The sequence below is a fragment of the Oncorhynchus kisutch genome, linkage group LG24 (assembly GCF_002021735.2).
Source record: "Oncorhynchus kisutch isolate 150728-3 linkage group LG24, Okis_V2, whole genome shotgun sequence".
Lineage (NCBI taxonomy): Eukaryota > Metazoa > Chordata > Actinopteri > Salmoniformes > Salmonidae > Oncorhynchus > Oncorhynchus kisutch.
The window spans coordinates 3,012,117-3,031,197 of NC_034197.2; the positions used below are offsets into that span (position 1 = coordinate 3,012,117).

At 44.1% G+C, this 19,081-nt stretch overlaps 1 protein-coding gene across 1 annotated transcript; it reads left to right on the plus strand.

The window, feature by feature from the left end:
• Nucleotides 1-8,859: 8,859 nt before the first annotated feature.
• Nucleotides 8,860-10,763, plus strand: LOC109869344 (tumor necrosis factor receptor superfamily member 6B). Its single transcript, XM_020459425.2, has 4 exons — nt 8,860-8,991; nt 9,199-9,604; nt 9,752-9,934; nt 10,244-10,763. The coding sequence occupies exons 1-4, from the start codon at nt 8,983-8,985 to the stop codon at nt 10,513-10,515; spliced, it is 870 nt and encodes a 289-aa protein (XP_020315014.1). The 5' UTR covers nt 8,860-8,982; the 3' UTR covers nt 10,516-10,763.
• The last annotated feature ends 8,318 nt before the right edge of the window (nt 10,764-19,081 follow it).

Here is a 19,081-nt window from a genome sequence, read left to right on the forward strand (position 1 = left end):
CCGAGCTGACAAGGTACAAATCTGTCGTTCTGCCCCTGAACAGGCAGTTAACCCACTGTTCCCAGGCCGTCATTGAAAATAAGAATGTGTTCTTAACTGACTTGCCTGGTTAAATAAAGGTAAAATAAAAAAAAAAAATATATACAGAGTGACTTAGTTCTCTTTTTGGTGTTTTCCACTGACCGTGGTTTCCTTTTTGGGGGGGTTCGCTTCTTCTCCTGAACTCTTACCCCCATAGTCCATTTCAAGTGTGACTGGAGAATCCCTATGTGATTCAGCATGATTAGATCTTTGTCAGCATCATCGACCGGGGTCCAGACAACATGCAACGCCGCTCAGCGTTCTACTGCAGGTGGGCACCTCCACCACTCTACCTCTCTGTCACACTGAAAGTCTTTGAGTATGGGCCCAGGCTTGTTTTGAAGTGGGTGTGGGGAAACTATGTGTCAATGGGTCCGATTTGAATAGATTGCAAAACAAAGACTATGGAGTAGTGGGTGCCTAGCTATTTGTTTATGATACACACTAACAGGTCAAAACCTGCCGTAGTAGTACTGTACAACACACTGCTCTCACTGCATTGTACACTCCCATGTCATTTATTTATTTAACATTTCTTTTGACCACTCGGGTCTTCATCAGGTCAAAGAAAACATTACGACTATATTGGGAAACCAAAATGTTGGATGGTTGTGTTAACATATTTAGCTTTGCTTCATAATGCCTTTGGTAGCATTCCCTGTGGTAGCATTCTCACAATCACAGTTAGACACAGTACATCGTTTGATTTAACACAATCAATTTTGCACTCACAAAAACCTAGCCCATTATTCCTCTCAAATAGATAGACAAGTGGCTGGGTCTTGCTGTCGAACAGAAATAGTAGCCTCAGACTTTTGTCTTGACTGTGGTTCTATGACTAATGACAATCTGATGTTATAATGATATAATTGTAGATTAAATTCCCTATTTGAGTCCCTTGCCTTTGCAACCATGAAACAATACTTTCAAATTACATGGTTAGTTTAACAATAATAAAGCAATGCAAGTCCTTTATACTGCACGTCCTGTCCTGTTTGACTTATATTTAAGCAATAAATCATGATGAGGTGTGGTATATGGCCAATATACCACGGCTAAGGGCTGTTCTTATCACGACACAAAGCGGAGTGCCTGGATACAGCCCTTAGCCGTGGTATACTGGCCATATATCACAAACCCCCAAGGTGCCTTAATGCTATTATAAACTGGTTTACCAAAGTAATTAGAGCAGTGACAAGAAATGTTTTGTCATACCCGTCTGATATACCACGGCTTTCAGCCAAGCAGCATTCAGGGCTCAAAATACCCTGAATGCTGATCCAGAAAATCACATTGTAGGATTTTTAATAAATTTATTTGCAAATTATGGTGGAAAATAAGTATTTGGTCAATAACAAAAGTTTATCTCAATACTTTGTTATATACCCTTTGTTGGCAATGACAGAGGCCAAACGTTTTCTGTAAGTCTTCACAAGGTTTTCACACACTGTTGCTGGTATTTTGGCACATTACTCCATGCAGATCTCCTCTAGAGCAGTGATGTTTTGGGGCTGTTGCTGGGCAACACGGACTTTCAACTCCCTCCAAAGATTTTCTATGGGGTTGAGATCTGGAGACTGGCTAGGCCACTCCAGGACCTTGAAATGCTTCTTACGAAGCTACTCCTTCGTTGCCCGGGCGGTGTGTTTGGGATCATTGTCATGCTGAAAGACCCAGCCACATTTCATCTTCAATGCCCTTGCTGATGGAAGGAGGTTTTCACTCAAAATCTCTTTCCTTTACACGGATCAGTCGTCCTGGTCCCTTTGCAGAAAAACAGCCCCAAAGCATGATGTTTCCACCCCCATGCTTCACAGTAGGTATTGTGTTTTTTGGATGCAACTCAGCATTCTTTGTCCTCCAAACACGACGAGTTGAGTTTTTACCAAAAAGTTATATTTTGCTTTCATCTGACCATATGACATTCTCCCAATCTTCTTCTGGATCATCCAAATGCTCTCTAGCAAACTTCAGACGGGCTTGGACATGTACTGGCTTAAGCAGTGGGACAAGTCTGGCACTGCAGGATTTGAGTCTCTGGCGGCGTAGTGTGTTACTGATGGTAGGCTTTGTTATTTTGGTCCCAGCTCTCTGCAGGTCATTCACTAGGTCCCCCCATGTGGTTCTGGGATTTTTGCTCACCATTCTTCTGATCATTTTGACCCCACGGGGTGAGATCTTGCGTGGAGCCCCAGATCGAGGGAGATTATCAGTGGTCTTGTATGTCTTCCATTTCCTAATAATTGCTCCCACAGTTGATTTCTTCAAACCAAGCTGCTTCCCTATTGCAGATTCAGTCTTCCCAGCCTGGTGCAGGTCTACAATTTTGTTTCTGGTGTCCTTTGACAGCTCTTTGGTCTTGGCCATAGTGGAGTTTGGAGTGTGACTGTTTGAGGTTGTGGACATGTGTCTTTTTATACTGATAACAAGTTCAAACAGGTGCCATTAATACAGGTAACGAGTGGAGGACAGAGGAGCTTCTTAAAGAAGAAGTTACAGGTCTGTGAGAGCCAGAAATCTTGCTTGTTTGTAGGTGACCAAATACTTATTTTCCACCATAATTTGCAAATAAATTCATAAAAAATCCTACAATGTGATTTTCTGGATGTTTTTCTCTCATTTTGTCTGTCATAGTTGAAGTGTACCTATGATGAAAATTACAGGCCTCATCTTTTTAAGTGGGAGAACTTGCACAATTGGTGGCTGACTAAATACTTTTTTGCCCCACTGTATATCGGTGAAGATATCGGAATCGGACGATATTTGCTAAAAATGCCAACATCGACATCGGCCCAATGTCTAGTTTAACGCCAATGTGAAAAACCGATGTCAAAGCTGATGTGCATACCTATATAATGTAGGTACATGACATAATGACGCCACGTAAAATTTTGCGTCCACGTGCAACACAGCATTCCTAACCTAGCCCACAACGAGCAGTCAACGAGTCAAGCAGTCATTTGAAAGAGTAAGAAAATTTCAGCGAGACAACTCAAATAAGATAAATGAATTCATTGCCCTTTGCAATCAACCATTCTCTGCCGTGGGTGATGTTGGTTTTTGCCAACTGGTCGAGCACCAGTACACACTACCAAGTGCACTATTTTTCAGATGTTGCCCTACTGAAGTTACACAGTAATAGCGTCACTGCTATTAGCTTCACGGCTGACATTTGGACCAGTGATATCAGCCCCATGTGCATGCTGTGTCTGACCGCACAGTGGGTCGTCGAGGATTTCGTACTGAGGAAAGCTGTATGTCATGCTCATGATTGTGCTGGTTGTCATTCCGCTGCTGCCATTTCAATGGCATGTGAGAACACGTTTGAAACTTGGAAACATGAACACACTAGCTAGCGCCATTCGAACAACTGACTGGAGAAATAAAGCAGACGTGATACCCTCTGTCACGGCATTGAAACGCCTGCTCAACAAAACTGCCTGTGAACAAGGCTGTGAACAAGCGATTCGGTGGCATTCTCTCTTTACTGTGTCGCCACCATGCTCGATGCTAGGTACAAGGACCGCTACTTCGATGCAGACAAGAAACAGGGTTTACATGAAATGTTAGACACCGCTGGACAAGATGGAAACGGACACAGTGACCGTGCGCACAGAGGAAGAGCGGCCACGGACAGACAGACAGCTGAAACTTCACTGCTTGACATGTATGATGAAATCCTGGTTGAGAATGAAACGACTGAACAAATGAACAATGAAACAGCACAGCAAGTAAGTGAAAGAAATAGGTTTTGATGTTTTACTGGTAATGGGGACATACGTAAATGCCAACAAATAACTGTTATGGTATGTGTGTAACCTTTATTTAACTAGGCAAGTCAGTTAAGAACAAATTCTTATGATGACTTTACAATGACGGCCTACCCGCCCTATGGAACTCGCAATCACGGCCGTATGTGATACAGCCTGGATTCGAACCAGGGACTGTAGTGACGCTTCTTGCACTGAGATGCAGTGTCTTAGACCGCTGCGTCCGTGTGTGTGTTAACTATTTAACTATACTAGAATGCTTAAATGGCCACAAAAAAAATGTATATTGGGTATCAGTATCGGGTTTTTTTTGCCAAGGAAATGATTGGATACCGGTATGGGCCAAAAATGTCATATCGGTGCATCACTAATCTTTATGCATTGTTTTAAAGTACTTAGGGTAAGCAAATTGAATTGTCCCAGTAGCGATTTGTAGAGTTGTGGTGACATGTTTTGGGGATTTAGAGGTATCTATATATTATTTTGAATGCTCAAAAGTGAACAAAAGTGTTTAATATTATATATATTATATTATTATATTATTATATATTATATATATTGTATATATCAATAAAAACATCCTGTGGCGTTCTGCATTAGCATCGAACAGCCCCCGTGATATGCAACTTTTCAGGGAAGTTACGAACAAATATATACAGGCAGTTAGGAAAAACTAAGGCTAGCTTTTTCAAGCAAAAACGTTCTGGGACACTGTAAAGTCCATGGAGAATAAGAGCACCTCCTCCCAGCTGCCCACTGCGCTGAGGCTAGGAAACACTGTCACCACCGATAAATCCACTATATTTGAGAATTTCAAAGAAGCATTTTTCTACGGCTGGCCATGCTTTCCACCTGGCTACTTCTACCCCGGTAAACAGCCCTCCACTCCCCACAGCAACTCACCGAAGCCTCCCCCATTTCTACTTCACCCAAATCCAGATAGCTGATGTTCTGAAAGACCTGCAAAATCTGGTCCCCTACAAATCAGCTGGGCTAGACAAGCTGGACCCTCTCTTTCTAAAAGTATCTGCCAAAATTGTTGCAACCCCTATTACTAGCCTGTTCAAACTCTCATTCGTATTGCCTCACAACCCCCTTGGGTTGTGCCGTGGCCAAGATCTTTGTGGGCTATACTCGGCTTTGTCTCAGGATGGTAAGTTGGTGGTTGAAGATATCCCTCTAGTGGTGTGGGGGCTGTGCTTTGGCAAAGTGGGTGGGGTTATATCCTTCCTGTTTGGCCCTGTATCATCGGATGGGGCCACAGTGTCTCCTGACCCCTCCTGTCTCAACCTCCAGTATTTATGCTGCAGTAGTTTGTGTCGGGGGGCTAGGGTCAGTTTGTTAGATCTGGAGTACTTCTCCTGTCTTATCCGGTGTCCTGTGTGAATTTAAGCATGCTCTCTCTAATTCTCTCTCTCTTTCTTTCTCCCTCTCTGAGGACCTGAGCCCTTGGACCATGCCTCAGGACTACCTGGCATGATGACTCCTTGCTGTCCCCAGTCCACCTGGCCGTGCTGCTGCTCCAGTTTCAACTGTTCTGCCTGCGGCTATGAAATCATGACCTGTTCACCGGACGTGCTACCTGTCCCAGATCTATTATTTGACCATGCTGGTCATTTATGAACATTAGAACATCTTGGCCATGTTCTGTTATAATCTCCACCCGGCACAGCCAGAAGAGGACTGGCCACCCCTCATAGCCTGGTTCCTCTCTAGGTTTCTTCCTAGGTTTTGGCCTTTCTAGGGAGTTTTTCCTAGCCAACGCGCTTCAACACCTGCATTGCTTGCTGTTTGGGGTTTTACGCTGGGTTTCTGTACAGCACTTTGAGATATCAGCTGATTTACGAAGGGCTATATAAATACATTTGATTTGATTTGATTCCCATAGATTGGAAAGCTGCCGCGGTCATCCCCCTCTTCAAAGGGGGAGACACTCGAGACCCAAACTGCTACAGACCTATAGCTATCCTACCCTGCCTTTCTAAGGTTTTCGAACGCCAAGTTAACAAACAGATTACCGACCATTTCGAATCCCACCATACCTTCTCTGCAATGCAATCTGGTTTCAGAGCTGGTCATGGGTGCACCTCAGCCACGCTCAAGGTCCTAAACCATATCAGAACCGCCATCGACAAGAGACATTACTGTGCAGCTGTATTCATCGACCTGGCCAAGGCTTTCGACTCTGTCAATCACCACATTCTTATTGGCAGAGTCAACAGCCTTGGTTTCTCAAATGACTGCCTCGCTTGGTTCACCAACTACTTCTCTGATAGAGTTCAGTGTGTCAAATCGGAGGGATTGTTGTCCGGACCTCTGGAAGTCTCTATGGGGGTGCCACAGGGTTCAAATCCCGGGCCGACTCTCTTCTCTGTGTACATCAATGATGTCGCTCTGGCCCTGCTTTGGACACTGTGTTAACTAACCTCCAGACGAGCTTCAATGCCATACAACTCTCCTTTCATGGCCTCCAACTGCTCTTAAATGCAAGTAAAACTAAATGCATGCTCTTCAACTGATCGCTGCCCGCACCCGCCCGCCCGTCCAGCATCACTACTCTGGACGGTTCTGACTTAGGTATTTGTAGTTGTCCACATATTCTAGGTGTCTGGTTAGACTGAAACTCTCCTTCCAGACTCACATTAAACATCTCCAATCCAAAATTAAATCTAGAATTGGCTTCCTATTTTGCAACAAAGCATCCTTCACTCATGCTGCCAACATACCCTCGTAAAACTGACCATCCTACCAATCCTCAACTTCAGCGATGTCATTTACAAAATAGCCTCCAACACTCTACTCAACAAATTGGATACAGTCTATCACAGTGTCATCCGTTTTGTCACCAAAGCCCCATATACTACCCACCACTGCGACCTGTACGCTCTTGTTGGCTGGCCCTTGCTTCATACTCGTCGCCAAACCCACTGGCTCCAGGTCATCTACAAGTCTCTGCTAGGTAAAGCCCCCCTTATCTCAGCTCACTGGTCACCATAGCAACACCCACCTGTAGCATGCGCTCCAGCAGGTATATCTCACTGGTCACCCCCAAAGCCAATTCTTCCTTTGGCCGCCTCTCCTTCCAGTTCTCTGCTGCCAATTGTCTTGTTTTGCACACTTTGTACAAAATAATAAAATGCAGTACTACAAGCTGCGGTATTTATTCAGAGGAATAATGTTTACTTGTGCACCACTAGTTTGAACTTTAGCTTTGTGCCTTGTGTTCCTATCTCAATGTCAACAAAGGCTTGCTCTGTCTCTGATATTTGACTTTTCTGTGTCACTGAATCAATAAACAGTTCATCAGCGTTCAACTCTTTGATTGACATTTCATCTTCACTCACTGTGTGTACTGTAATTACATCGCCACCGTGGCCTATTTATTGCCTTTACCTCCCTTATCCTACCTCATTTGTACATGCTGTATATAGACTTTTCCTACTGTATTATTGATTATATGTTTGTTTATTCCATGTGTAACTCTGTGTTGCTTTATGTGTCGAACTGCTTTGCTTTGTCTTGGCCAGGTCGCAGTTGCAAATGAGAACTTGTTGTAATGAGTGCGTACTGGCGGCAGAGAAGTCAGGCGCAGGAGAGCAAAGACTGTTACAACGACGCAGTTTAAAAATAATATCTCCATGAACAAAAACAATATATACAATGGGACAAAACCCCGTAGCACACCAGACATAACGTGCACAAGAACTTACAATCAACCATTTCGGACACGGACATGGGGGAAACAGAGGGTTAAATAAACGCGTTTCAATTATGGAATTATGGAATTGAAACCAGGTGTGTGGGAAGACAAGACAAAACAAATGGAAAATTAATGGTGGATCGGTGATGGCTAGAAGACCGGTGATGGCGAACGCCGCCCGGACAAGGAGAGGGACCCGACTTCGGCGGAGGTCATGTTTTATGTCATTGGTGTTAACACCTTGAAAATCAGTCATTGCACAGATACAGTATACAAGGACCTCGAGCATTCCTTCCAGTGTCAAATTGTTATCGGGGTAGGGGTCTAAATTAAAGACAATTATTAGCTAATCCCACCCTTTTAGTATGTCATAAATTTGAGGATTCTATTGATAATTTGGTGTGTTTAAATTCAATGTGTCATTGTTGTTACTCAATGAAGGGATGTACCCAAAAAAGCGTAGAATCATTTTTTCAAAAATGTTTTTTTTTTCATCCAAAATGCCATGCCCAAATGCCACCGCATTTCAAAACAACCCATGTACTAGCTCCTGAATTCTCTGGCTGGAATTCAAGAGACTGAATGGCTCTGATGCTCCTCAGATCGGCCAGTCTGTTTCATTTCAATATGGACTACACAACATATTCTTCTAAATGACCCTAATTCTTATTCTTTACCTTTTCTTTCTGCTGTGCATCAGGGCTGTGTGGTCCCTCATGGTTTGCCGGTGTTCTTCCTCTTTTACCTTGTGATGGACAAGACCCTGGAGTTCTGGAGTGTGAGTGTAGTTCAGGGATTCCACAGGAAGAGGTTGTCACCATTTGAACACCCTCAATTGCCTGTAAACACACAGTCCAGTTCAAAGTGAATGACAACAGGCCCTACTGCCTGTAAAAACACAGTCCAGTTCAAAGTGAATGACGGCAGGCCCTACTGCCTGTAAACACACAGTCCAGTTCAAAGTGAATGACTGCAGGCCCTACTGCCTGTAAACGCACAGTCCAGTTCAAAGTGAATGACGACAGACCCTACTGCCTGTAAACACAGTCCAGTTCAAAGTGAATGACTGTAGGCCCTACTGCCTGTAAACACACAGTCCAGTTCAAAGTGAATGACGACAGGCACTGCTGCCTGTAAACACACAGTCCAGTTCAAAGTGAATGACAACAGGCCCTACTGGAGAATAGGGTGCATGTGGATTAGGAAGAAAGATGACAATTGTTTGTACGCAAACATGACCTATGTGGCTCTCTTGAGTTGAATCAACCCACATGATTTCATTGCAAGCAATGACAACACCATGTGATATGTTCCAGACTATCGAAAAGGCAGGATGTTTTTGAGAACTGAGCATGAGAAATGAGTCATCATCCCTATTTATCCACTCGAAAGACGGTGAACAAACCAGTTGCTAGCTGACTAGAGAGGGAAATGTATCTGGTGAGTTATTTCTCTACTCAAATATACCGGACTCTTCAGTGCCTGTAGGAATGTATATTATACCGTAGCCAATAACTCTTGAAGCTGAATAGCCTCATATGAAATAGTAATTTGATGGCATTGGACAGCCATACTATGAGACGTAACCTAGCCTACATAAAAGTTATGATTGATTCTAAATTATAACACTGCTCTTTCTTCCAATAGCTTATCGATTTTTTTCTGCCACTCCTGGTATTCACGCTCTGTGGCGGCAACGAGACAGAGCCAGAGCCAGGCGCACTTACACCGACCTACATCTGGAGAGATGACGTGACAGGAGTTTCCTTTACATGCGACAAATGTCCTCCCGGAACATACTTACGGATGCGTTGCACGAAGGACAGCAAGACAGAATGCGAACCTTGCCCAAAGTCCCACTACACAGAAATCTGGAACTACATCGAGCGGTGTCAATACTGCAATATTTTTTGCACGGATGATCAGTTTGTCAGCGTGCAGTGCACCCAATTTCACAACCGAAAGTGCGAGTGCAAGGACGGGTTTTACATGAGACATGGATCATGTTCAAGGCACAGCAGGTGTCTGCCCGGCGAAGGGGTGCTCTCTAATGGTAAGTGATAATATAATGTTAGGCTTTCATAATAAAGATTCATTTTCCACCCCTATGTTTCCAGTTGGCTCTGCACACCACCGTGGTTTTCCTTTATTATGGTTTGTGGGTGAAATAGGCTATACAATCAACATTCTTATTTTCCAGGAACAGCATACACTGATGTGACATGTGAACCTTGCCGAGGGGGCTTCTTCTCTGCAGATTCCTCCAGCAGGAAATCATGTCAGAAGTTCACTGTGTGTACTCCAGATCGCACCACTATACCTGGCGACGACAGGCATGATGTTTACTGCTCAGCCTGTAAGAGTGGTTCGATGACACAGGAAGGTGAGAGATTGATGTTAATTTGAACAGTATAATCCACAATAAATGTTGAACGTTTGAAGATTCTGTCCATGCAGTTGTTTAGTCTTTTGGATACACATTAAAAAAACATGTATTGAATGACTAGTTTAATAATTGTATGTTGTTGTCACCTTCTTACCTACAAAAACTGACTGAAAAGCCTTTTTGTTTATCACAAATGGTGGTGTCATTTATTGGAATACAGTCAATTAATATGGTCTTGGTTGCTCTCTTTTCTCTCTCTCACTCCTTCACTCACACTCTCTCTATCACTCTCTCTCAATCACTCAGATGAAGCTATCTGTGATGGAGAGTTGATGGAATTCCTGGGACTGCAGATCCTCACATCAAGAAAGCACAAAAGACTGATGACTGTGCTCAGGAGGAGTGCAGGGAAAAACTTCACAGAAAAGTCAACTGTCCTAGACCTTCTCACAACTATTAAGAACAAACCTAGCAACAACAAACCTTTTGCGAATCGAATGCATGATATCCTGGACACAGACGGGCTGCTCCATTTAAGACGTAAAGTCAACAAATGGTTTCCTCATATGACTTTATAGGACTAATATATTGTAAAATGTATTTTTTATTTAAGCCTATATGTGTGTGTGTATATATTGTATTTATATATATATATATGTGTGTGTATATATATATCTATATATTACAGGTATATTTTTTCAGTTCCTGCTGATGTGAGGTCTGTCTTTTTCAGAAATATGTCAAAGATTAAAAACAACCTATTGTGAAACTGTCCATAATATTGTGAACCTGTCCTTTAAAACAAATAAACACTCATAACATCATACATGTGTGTCAAGTGCATTGAGCTCTGTAGGTGAACTCTGTAGGTGTTGGTGAACTCAGTAGGTGTAGGTGAACTCTGTAGGTGTTGGTGAACTCTGTAGGTGTTGGTGAACTCTGTAGGTGTAGGTATTGATGTTCCATCAAAGGTCATGCTGCACTTCAAATGGCAATGCATGTCACTGCATAATCCTCCAGTCCTAAACTACCTACTCTGACGAAGACCCATCATCACCTGATAAAACCTGATAAAACCCCTATTACCAGCCTGTTCAACCTCTCTTTCATATCGTCTGAGATCCCCAAGGATTGGAAAGCTGCCGCAGTCATCCCCCTCTTCAAAGGGGGAGACACCCTGGACCCAAACTGTTACAGACCTATATCCATCCTGCCCTGCCTATCTAAGGTCTTCGAAAGCCAAGTCAACAAACAGGTCACTGACCATCTCGAATCCCACCGCACCTTCTCCGCTGTGCAATCTGGTTTCCGAGCCGGTCATGGGTGCACCTCAGCCACACTCAAGGTACTCAACGATATCATAACCGCCATCGATAAAAGACAGTACTGTGCAGCCGTCTTCATCGACCTTGCCAAGGCTTTCGACTCTGTCAATCACCATATTCTTATCTGCAGACTCAGGAGCCTCGGTTTTTCGGATGACTGCCTTGCCTGGTTCACCAATTACTTTGCAGACAGAGTTCAGTGCGTCAAATCGGAGGGCATGCTGTCTGGTCCTCTGGCAGACTCTATGGGGGTGCCACAGGGTTAAATTCTCGGGCCGACTCTTTTCTCTGTGTATATCAATGATGTTGCTCTTGCTGCGGGCGATTCCCTGATCCACCTCTACGCAGACGACACCATTCTATATACCTTCGGCCCGTCTTTGGACACTGTGCTATCTAACCTCCAAACAAGCTTCAATGCCATACAACACTCCTTCCGTGGCCTCCAACTGCTCTTAAACGCTAGTAAAACCAAATGCATGCTTTTCAACCGGTCGCTGCCTGCACCCGCATGCCCGACTAGCATCACCACCCTGGATGGTTCCGACCTAGAATATGTGGACGTCTATAAGTACCTAGGTGTCTGGCTAGACTGCAAACTCTCCTTCCAGACTCATATCAAACATCTCCAATCGAAAATCAAATCAAGAGTCGGCTTTCTATTCCGCAACAAAGCCTCCTTCACTCACGCCGCCAAGCTTACCCTAGTAAAACTGACTATCCTACCGATCCTCGACTTCGGCGATGTCATCTACAAAATGGCTTCCAACACTCTACTCAGCAAACTGGATGCAGTCTATCACAGTGCCATCCGTTTCGTCACTAAAGCACCTTATACCACCCACCACTGCGACTTGTATGCTCTAGTCGGCTGGCCCTCGCTACATATTCGTCGCCAGACCCACTGGCTCCAGGTCATCTACAAGTCCATGCTAGGTAAAGCTCCGCCTTATCTCAGCTCACTGGTCACGATGGCAACACCCATCCGTAGCACGCGCTCCAGCAGGTGTATCTCACTGATCATCCCTAAAGCCAACACCTCATTTGGCCGCCTTTCGTTCCAGTACTCTGCTGCCTGTGACTGGAACGAATTGCAAAAATCGCTGAAGTTGGAGACTTTTATCTCCCTCACCAACTTCAAACATCAGCTATCTGAGCGGCTAACCGATCGCTGCAGCTGTACATAGTCTATTGGTAAATAGCCCACCCTTTCTCACCTACCTCATCCCCATACTGTTTTTATTTATTTACTTTTCTGCTCTTTTGCACACCAATATCTCTACCTGTACATGACCATCTGATCATTCATCACTCCAGTGTTAATCTGCAAAATTGTAATTATTTGCCTACCTCCTCATGCCTTTTGCACACATTGTATATAGACTCCCCCTTTGGTTTCTACTGTGTTATTGACTTGTTAATTGTTTACTCCATGTGTAACTCTTTGTTGTCTGCTCACACTGCTATGCTTTATCTTGGCCAGGTCGCAGTTGCAAATGAGAACTTGTTCTCAACTAGCCTACCTGGTTAAATAAAGGTGTTCTCAACTAGCCTACCTGGTTAAATAAAGGTGAAATAAAAAAAATAAAAAAATAAAATCAACACTAGCCTATAAGTAATAGGTCAAAAGCAAGTATGGTATTTTAACCCACAGAGTCTATATATTTAAGTAGCATGATAAATACATCCCCATCACAATATGTCTGTTTACATTTGATAACACAGCCACAAAGACAAAATTGGCAAAAACATTTAACTTTTGGATCTTAATTTAAGGTTAGGGTAAGGCATAAGGTTAGCAGTGTGGTTGGGGTTAATGTTAGGGTTAGGTTTATAATAACAAAATAAATTGTAGAAATGGGCAGGGTTTAGCCATAACTAAGACTTTGTGGCTGTGTTAACTAGTGACACCCGAGCTTCTCACAAAAATGTCTCTAGTGTCCAAACGGATATGATCCCACCATCGAAAGCAGCGACTCTCACGAACACGTACAGTACCAGTCAAATGTTTGGACACACCTACTCATTCAAGGGTTTTTCTTCTTCTTTTTTTACTGTTTTCTACATTGTTGAATAATAGTGAAGACCTCAAAACGATGAAATAACACATGTGGAATCATGTAGTAACCAAAACCTGGAATGCTTTTCCAACAGTCTTGAAGGTGTTCCCGCATATGCTGAGCACTTGTTGGCTGCTTTTCCTTCACTCTGCGGTCCAACTCATCCCAAACCATCTCAATTGAGTTAAGGTCGGGTGATTGTGGAGGCCAAGTTATCTGATGCAGCACTCTCCTTCTTGGTCAAAAAGCCCTTACACATGTGAAAATAGCTTTTTTGACATTTTTGCAAATATTATTACGAATAAAAAACTGATACCTTATTTACATAAATATTCAAACCCTTTGCTGAGAATTGAAATTAATCTCAGGTGCATCCTGTTTCCATTGATCATGCTTGAGATGTTTCTGCAACTTGATTGGAGTCCACCTGTGGTACATTCAAATGATTGGACAAAGTCACACAAATGTCTATATAAGGTCCCAGAGTTGACAGTGCATGTCAGAGCAAAAACCGAGCCACAAGGTCGAAGTAATTGTCCATAGAGCTCTGAGTGTCCATAGAGCTCCTAAGTATGATTCTCATTCAGAGACAACGAACGACACCTGCCTCTGATTGAGAACCATACCAGGCCAAATACAAAACCACAACATAGAAAAAAGAACAGACTACCCACCCCAACTCACGCCCTGACCAAACTAAAACAAAGACATAACAAAGGAACTGAGGTCAGAACATGACAGTACCCCCCCCCAAATGTGAGGACTCCGGCCGCAAAACCTGAACCTATAGGGGAGGGTCTGGGTGGGCGTCTGTCCGCGGTGGCGGCTCTGGCGGGGGACGTAGACCCCACTCCACCATAGTCTCGACCCGCCTTGGGAGTGGCGACCCTCGCCGCTGACCTTGGACTGAGGGCCCTTGCCGCGGTTCCCAAATGGACGGGAGATTCCGGCAGCACCAGACAGGCGGGAGACTCCAGCGGCGCCGGAGTGAAGGGCGATTCTGGCAGCTCCAGAGTGAAGGGCGATTCCGGCAGCTCCGGAGTGAAGGGCGATTCCGGCAGCACTGGAGTGAAGGGCTGCTCCTGACTAACGGGTGGCTCTGGCAGCTCCTGACAGACGGGCAGCTCTGGCAGCTCCTGACAGACGGGCGGCTCTGGCAGCTCAGGACAGATGGGCGGCTCTGGCAGCTCAGGACAGACGGGTGGCTCTGGCAGCTCAGGACAGACGGGCGGCTCTGGCAGCCTGGTGCGGGGAGACCTACAGGAGGCCTGGTGCTTGGAGGAGGCACCGGATGGACTGGGCTGTGGGGGAGCACTGGAGCCCTGGTGCGTAGCCTTGGCACCACTCCTCCCGGCTGGATCACCATTTTAGCCCGGACCATCCAGAGTGCAGGCACAGGTTGAACCGGGCTGTGGGTGAGCACTGGAGATCTGGTGCATACCACTCGCACCTCTCCCTTCGGCTCCATACCCACATTCGCCCGGCATGTTCGGAAAGCAGACATAGGACGCACTGCACCCTCCCAGCGCCCCGGAGACACAGCACGCAGCGCCGGCACAGGATACCCTGGGCCGAAACGGCGTACTGGAGACCAAACACACTGGGCTGGCACGACACGCCCTGGCTGGATGCCTACTCTCGCATGGCATTTGCGGGAGGCTGGTCTAAGCCCACCGGGCTATGAGCACGTACTGGCGAAACTGTGCACTTGACCACATAACACGGTGCCTGACCAGTACTGCACTTCTTCCGTTAAGCACGAGGAGTGGGCTCAGGTCTCCAACCTGACTCTGCCACACTCCCCGTGTTTCCCCCCCCAAAAAAATTTGGGGCTGCCTCTCGTGCCTGTCGCGCTGCCATGCTACCTCCTCATATCACCGCCGCTCAGCTTTCGCTGCCTCCAGCTCTGCCTTGGGGCGGCGATATTCCCCAGCCTGTGCCCAGGGTCCTTTCCGTCCAAAATCTCCTCCCATGTCCAGGAGTCCGGAGATCGCTGCTGCCCGATATCACAATGCTTGGTCCTTGGTTAGTGGGTGATTCTGTAACGTAATTCATCCTCCTCTGACGATAAGGAGTAGGAAGGATCAGACCAATGCTTTGCGTGGTATGTGTCCATGTTAATATAAAATAAATCAACTGAACACTGAATAACAAAACAACAAAGTGAAAGAACGAAACAACAACGAAACAGTCCTGTCTAGTGAACACACAAAACAGAAAACAATCCCTCACAAAACACAGGTGGAAAAAGGCTACCTAAGTATGATTCTCAATCAGAGACAACGAACGACACCTGCCTCTGATTGAGAACCATACCAGGCCAAACACAAAACCACAACATAGAAAAAATAACATAGACTACCCACCCCAACTCACGCCCTGACCAAACTAAAACAAAGACATAACAAAGGAACTAAGGTCAGAACGTGACACTGAGACAGAATTGTGTCAAGGCACAGTTCTGGGGAAGGGTTCCAAAACATTTCTGCAGCATTGAAGGTGCCCAAGAACACAGTGGCCTGCATCATTCTTATGTTTATAAAGTTTGGAACCACTGGGTGAGAAGGGCCTTGGTCAGGGAGGTGACCAAGAACCCGATGGTCACTTTGACAGAGCTCTATAGTCCCTCTCTGGAGATGGGAGAAACTTCCAGAATGACAACCATCTCTGCAGCACTCCACCAATCAGGCCTTTATGGTAGAGTGGCCAAGACAGAAGCCACTCCTCAATAAAAGGTACATGACAGCCCGCGTGGAGTTCGCCAAAAGGCACCTAAAGACTCTCAGACCATGAGAAACAAGATTCTCATGTCTGATGAAATCAATATTCACCTCCTTGGCCTAAATGTCAAGCATCACGTCTGGAAGAAACCTATCAGGGATGGCCTTACGGTGAAGCATGGTGGTGGCAGCATCATGTTGTGGGGATGCTGTGGGGATGTTTTTCAGGGACAGGGACTGGGAGCCTAGTCAGGATCGAGGGAAAGATGAACAGAGCAATGTACAGAGAGATCCTTGATGAAAACCTGCTCCAGAATGCTCAGGACCTCAGATTGGGGGGAAGGTTCACTTTCCAACAGGACAAACACCCTAAGCACACAGCCAAGCCAATGCAGGAGTGGCTTTGGGACAAGTCTCTCAATGTCCTTGAGTGTCCCAGCCAGAGCCTGGACTTGAACCCGATCTAACATCTCTGGACAGACCTGAAAATAGCTGTGCAGCAACGCTCCCCATCCATCCTGACAGAGCTTGAGGGGAAATGCAGAGAAGAACGGTAGAAACTCCCCAAATACAGGTGGGCCAAACATATAGCGTCATATCCAAGAAGACTTGAGGTTGTAATCGCTGCCAAAGGTGCTTCAACAAACTACATCCCAACCTTGAAGCACGTGGGTGGCAGCATCATGTTGTGTGGGTGCTTTGCTGCAGGAGGGACTGGTGCACGTCACACAATAGATGACATCATGAGGAACAAAATTATGTGGACATATTGAAGCAACATCTCAAGACATTGATCAGGAAGTGACAGATGAAACTGACTCAGTTATATCACCTCTGTCAGGATGAATGGGCCAAAATTCACCCAACCTATTGTGGGAAGCTTGATGAAGGCTAACCAAAACATTTGATCGAAGTTCAACAATTAAAAGCAATCCTACCAAATACTAATTGAGTGTATGTAAACCTCTGACCCACTGGGAATATGATGAAGGAAATAAATGCTGAAATAAATAATTCTCTCTACTATTATTCTGACATTTCACATTCTGAAAATAAAGTGGTGATCCTAACTGACCTGAGACAGGGAATTCTTTACTAGGATTTAATGTCAGGAATTGTGAAAAACTGAGTTTAAATGTATTTGGCTATGGTGTATGTAAACTTCTGATTTCAACTGTATGTAAATGCAATATTTTGTTTTTTAAACTTTAAATAAATTAGCAAACATTAAAAATTTAAAAAATCTTTGTTATTACGGGGTTTTGTGTGTAGATTGACGAGGGAAAAAACTATGTAATCAATTTCAGAATAGGGCTGTAACCTAAAAAAAATTTGAAAAAGTGCGCCTGACTTCCCTGCCACCAGTACGCATACTTTACAGATTGGCCGTCTAGCAATTTTGGCAAATGCCAGAACGGCCGGACTATCTTTTATTAGGGTGAGCTGGTCGAAACTGACAAAATAATAATAATATGAATTATTTATAGGTTGACCAGTGGGCCCGGTTTTTTGATTGGCTGAGCTGTGCCACAAATTCACATTTAAAGTCAAACGCGCATCACAAAAGAGAATGAGACCTGCTCTGAATCTGTCAGTCACTCAGTCAAAACAGAAAAGCAGAAGGGTGGTGTCGAAAAAGTTAAAGAACAAAAAAGGCCTCTTGAGGCCGATGCTGCTAAATGTACCGACTTATACAATATACAGACAAAATAACTGTCAGTAGTATATGATCCATGCCAGAGTCGTTCTCTGTTTTCTTCCTACCTCGACTGCACCACAGCAGATGATCTGTAATTTCTCACAAACACAGCACCTATCCCTACTATAGTATGCTATTAGGGAAGGGGGATTCGGAGGAATATTTAGACACGAGGATACTTGTAATATAGCCTATCAAGTTGTTAGATTGGCTTACATAGGTTAGGCAATATCCATCTACTTGACATTTATACAATTATTTTATTAAGTCTTTAAGTATAACAATAAATGTGAATTAGGGGACTGTCTGTGCATTTTCATTGTTTTATCAATGTTAATTCGCTTCTATTGTCAGATTACATTACATATAGCCAATAGCCAGTGGAAAATCCCACCATCTCCTGCATTTTTCATTCACTGAAAGGTGCGTCACCTATTGGCAGAAATATACGCATACACAACACTGTCAAGCGGAGCACAGCACTGGAAATCTACCCATATCCACATAAAATAGTCTCAGCATTGTTATTTGACAAACACAGAATGTTGTATATTGAGTTCAGTAGAAGAAAACAGAGAGAGAGGATGAGAGAGACCACCAATTCCTTAATGTATCCATTGGCTACAGCCAAAATATGAATGAACTGGCAGTCTCTCTCTCTCCTTTTCTCTCTGTTTTCTTCAATTGAATTACATGTAGCCTAATATTTACACTCTTATCTAAAGTGTGTAGGGGGGAACAGTTGAAATGAACTAATTCGAAATATGTAGTTAGGCTATAAGGTATTATTGTTAGCCAATGCTCATCTAAGGCATTTACTCAGTGATTTTCTTCTTTGTCTAATAATGTTTTTATTCATTCACATCTAGGAAGTAAAACATTTAAACGTCCGTCATAAACCATTCCTAAGGCATTTATACATTGTGTGTTCAGCACATGAGTAAACCAGTCTTTTTGCAGTCCCTAATCTAAAGTCAGTGCTATTCATACTTTATGAATACTTGATGAAGGTTTTGAGTGACCAGTGTAATTTCTAAAAAAATAAAGATGAGCATGCCATTGGTAGACATTCCTGCTGTACCTGGCAAAAGAATAAGCACAGAACACAGTATGTTCAAGGAAATATATATACATGTGTGAATAACTAGCTTACAAATGTGGGAGTAGTGATTAATAAATGGTGAGCAAACGGTTTAGAAATACCTTATAAGTGGTTTATTATGGAAAGTGTTACTCTAGGATGTTGCAGATTCTTGCTATTCTGGTTAATGGTGTGTATTCTTTCCCAGACATCCAGCATGTTTCTTGGCATATTATTATGTGTTATTTTTCACTTTCTA

Coding starts and splice junctions, on each gene's coding strand:
- LOC109869344 (XM_020459425.2), top strand. Junction 9,605..9,751: donor CGAAGGGGTGCTCTCTAATG/GTAAGTGATAAT, acceptor CTTATTTTCCAG/GAACAGCATACACTGATGTG. Junction 9,935..10,243: donor TGGTTCGATGACACAGGAAG/GTGAGAGATTGA, acceptor TCAATCACTCAG/ATGAAGCTATCTGTGATGGA.